General features: G+C 39.0%; 1 protein-coding gene across 1 annotated transcript; it reads left to right on the forward strand.

Moving 5' to 3' along the window:
- The first annotated feature begins 1,050 nt into the window (after window positions 1-1,050).
- Window positions 1,051-3,193, forward strand: LOC120578200 (DELLA protein RGA). The gene has a single exon (XM_039830574.1). It carries the CDS (start codon window positions 1,432-1,434, stop codon window positions 2,935-2,937), a length of 1,506 nt encoding a protein of 501 aa, XP_039686508.1. The 5' UTR covers window positions 1,051-1,431; the 3' UTR covers window positions 2,938-3,193.
- Window positions 3,194-4,017: the final 824 nt, after the last annotated feature.

The following is a 4,017-nucleotide window of genomic DNA, read 5'->3' on the forward strand; positions in this document are numbered from 1 at the left end:
TTAACATTGAGTTCATTACACTCAAAAAAGGTTTTCAAATTTGGGCAAGTGTTATATTTTAACCAATTTACCACTTAACTTGAAATCCTAATTATTTGAGGCAAAAGATAGTGACAGTGGGACTAATATTTTCACCAAAACAGTTAAGCATTCTCTAATAAGTGAATCGGATGGAATGATCACAATAAATAGATAATGTAGAAAGTAGAAAATTTAAATATGACCCATCATCAACCTCTCTGCCTCATTGGGTCGGGTATTGATAATTACATGTCCAAAAACTATAAAGCACGGATACGGACATGGACATCGGACAGGATACAGACACTGACACGTCGATACAACACAACTAATAATTTGATAAAATCACATAATTCAGTGTAATTACAAGTGTCAGTGTGGTATCGGTATCGGACACGACACGTGTCCGACACTGCGACATGTCTAACCCTAGAAGTGTCCGTGCTTCATAATCCAAAAATATAATGTTACATGAGTTGATTTGATGTAAGCTAAATTTCTCAATGTGTAGGCTATGAAGTACAGGTTATCTGTAGTATACCGTGGGTGCTAAATGAAGAAAGTAAGAAAAACAAGCTCGTGAAAGCAAGGTGCTGTCAAGTGTGTCAGGGTTTTTTCTCATCTATGAATTGAATACAAATTATCACTTGCTAGGTTTAGCAGGTATAAGATAGGAAATAAATTCAAAAACAAATTGAAGAGTAGCATAACATAGCATGTGAAATAACAGTATTCCCAAGTTGGAATTGGAGTAAAATTGGAATCAACATGTTAGCACATTCCTGTTTATATATTATTTGGCATTTGTTTGGTCAGTTAAACTGTAAACAACAGTAATACTTTACACTGTTTATATATTTTTACAGTTTGTGGTATTATTGTACAGTTGTACTATAGTTTCTGGACCCTGAAAATCGTAACAAATCACAATGGTTAATGGTGGTAGTGTGGTACTACACTGATAGTAGTAGACCCAGACCGACCCAGGAGGAACCACTTGTTGTACCCAAATCCCAATATTGGATAAACAGCATCTAAATTATCAAAAGCCAACTTTGGTACCTAAGGCTACTAAAAATTGAAGGCACACTAGCGTGACATTAGGGTACCTTTTAAAAAAAGTTGAAATTATATAAGTAGTTGTATCAATCAAATATGATGTGCTAGCACTGCAGATAGCTACTCAACACAAATTAGTAACCCATCGTGCTCATGCATTTTACAACTTAGCTTCTCTCTTAGTTTTCTCACACATCACTTTCTTTATTTCTTTCTCCTCTTTTTTCACTCTCTCCTAGCTTAAACTCAATTATAAACACACACACTTCTTTAGATGCTATCATACTTCAACTTTGCTTCCACAGACTAACGCTTATAAGTTCAAAAACTGTGTTTTAAGTTTTGAATTCTATGGAAATAGTTTCAGATTCTTCTTCTCCATCAAAGACAAAAGACATCGATGGCCTCCTCGCCAATGTCGGCTACAAAGTCCGATCATCTGAGCTACATCAAGTAGCTCAGAATCTCGAACGATTAGAAAGTGCGATCGTGAACTCATCCAGCGACATTTCTCAATTCGCTTCGGATACGGTCCACTATGATCCCTCCGACATTGGCAATTGGGTGGACAATCTCCTCTCCGAATTTGACCACACGGCCTCTTTACCCTACGATTTCTCTCAACTTCCAGATCTCTCAGCACCGCCGCCACAACACCACCACCACCAATCTTCTTCGACAGTTAATAATGTCGAAGAAGATTCTGCAATAAAACTTGTCCACATGCTGATGACCTGTGCAGATTCCGTGCAACGTGGTAATCTTTCATTGGCTGGCTCGCTAATCGAAGGCATGCAAGGGTTGTTGGCAAACATGAACACAAACTCCGGCATCGGAAAAGTCGCCGGATACTTCATCGACGCTTTGAACCGTCGCATCTTCGGTCAAAACAATGTTAGCCACCAAGTTTCTCTTTACGAGAACGATGTTCTTTACCATCACTACTACGAAGCTTGTCCATACCTCAAATTCGCACATTTCACCGCAAATCAAGCTATACTCGAAGCTTTCAACGGCCACGATTGTGTCCACGTCATTGATTTCAACCTCATGCATGGTCTTCAATGGCCAGCGTTAATTCAAGCTCTTGCTCTTCGTCCTGGCGGACCTCCGTTTCTCCGGCTTACCGGCATTGGTCCGCCGTCGCCGGATGACCGTGACAACCTCCGTGAAATCGGCCTCCGTCTCGCTGAACTTGCACGCTCCGTTAACGTTAGATTCGCCTTTCGCGGCGTTGCTGCGTGGCGGCTTGAAGATGTGAAGCCATGGATGCTTCAGGTGAGTTCTAAAGAAGCTGTGGCGGTTAATTCTATTTTTCAGCTTCATCGTCTTCTCGGATCTGAATCCGACTCGAATTATCATTCGGGTATTGAAATGGTTTTGGGTTGGATCCGGAGTTTGAATCCGAAAATCGTTACAGTTGTTGAACAAGAAGCGAACCATAACGAGAACGGGTTTATGGAACGGTTCACGGAGGCATTGCATTATTACTCGACCGTTTTTGACTCGCTTGAAGCGTGTCCGGTTGAACCAGATAAAGCTATGGCCGAGATGTATTTACAAAGAGAGATATGCAACGTGGTGTGCTGCGAAGGACCTGCTCGAGTTGAGAGACATGAACCGTTGGTTAAGTGGAAGGAGCGGCTTGGTAAAGCCGGGTTCAGACCGTTGCATTTGGGTTCGAATGCTTTTAAGCAAGCGAGTATGTTGTTGACTCTGTTTTCAGCGGAGGGTTATTGCGTGGAAGAGAATCAAGGTAGCTTGACTTTGGGTTGGCATAGCCGGCCTTTGATTGCGGCTTCGGCTTGGCAAGCTGTGCCTTTGTTAGATGCTGAAACACTGCGTTTTGATTGTTGAAGAATGGAGAACTTGGTTAACTAGCAAATATGAACAAAACAAGCATTGTAGCTCACTTAGCATACTGTATATTTCTCCTTCTTTTAGTAGTATTTTTGTACCCTTAATCATTTTGCGTGCTCAATATCTCTGACTTGTTCTTCTTATTATGTAGCCATAGATAGATTTTTGAGGGGTTTGCTTGTCACAAATTGCTAATTTTCTCATATTTGTAATATGCCATGGTTCTAAATTGAGGTGGAGGATAAATAATTCATCTGGTTGAGTTAAATGATGAAATAAATTGTCTTGAATTCAAATTCTGACAAAAAAGAAAATACTAACGTAACAATTAAGCAATAGTCATTAAGAAAATGATTAGATGTATATACAAAGTTATATCAAAGGTTCTGGCGAATAGGTTGAAATGTGTGATCGGATCTGTGATACCAGACACGCAATCAGTGTTTATTTTAGAGAGATAAATTTTAGATGAGATTCTAATGGCAAACGAAATTGTGGGTGAGTGATGGGATAAAACCGCAAGTGCACGGTTCTACCGAAGTAGTAAAAAGAGAGTATCGTTCTGACAGGAAGTTATGAATTCAATTAACTTTAAATGATGATTAGATGAGAGTTTGGGATTACAAAGTTTGAATTTTTAATCAAAAGAAAATAATAATAATAATAATAATAATAGTTAAAACGCCTTGGGATTATTGGTCCGTCATGGTGACAAACCCTTCTCAAATCAAACCTTAAACCTAGAACTTTATGTTAGACCTTCTTTCTAAAGACAAGTTTCTCTTTAGCCTATCACATCTCCTTTCGGTCTCAGTGAGTGTGTTCCTCTAGCAATCACGCATATTTTGCTGGTTTGATTGCTATTAGAATCCTTGAAGTTCGAAACTTTATATGTCTCCAGGTTTGCTAGACTATTTTGCTGCCTTCACAATCCTTGTCTATATTCACTTGTTCCAATATTAAAATTTCATCTTTCGATCCTTCGCTTAATATTTGTGATGAATCAATAACTACTATTAAACTTCATCTTTCGATCCTTCGATTAATATTTGTTATTGATTATAAGAACGGTGAAAT

Source organism: Medicago truncatula, chromosome 2 (assembly GCF_003473485.1).
Source record: "Medicago truncatula cultivar Jemalong A17 chromosome 2, MtrunA17r5.0-ANR, whole genome shotgun sequence".
In the NCBI taxonomy this organism is placed as follows: Eukaryota; Viridiplantae; Streptophyta; class Magnoliopsida; order Fabales; family Fabaceae; genus Medicago; species Medicago truncatula.

Excerpts from the sequence above, each read along its gene's own strand:
- LOC120578200 (XM_039830574.1), top strand. The coding sequence starts at position 1,432 with ATGGAAATAGTTTCAGATTCTTCTTCTCCATCAAAGACAAAAGACATC.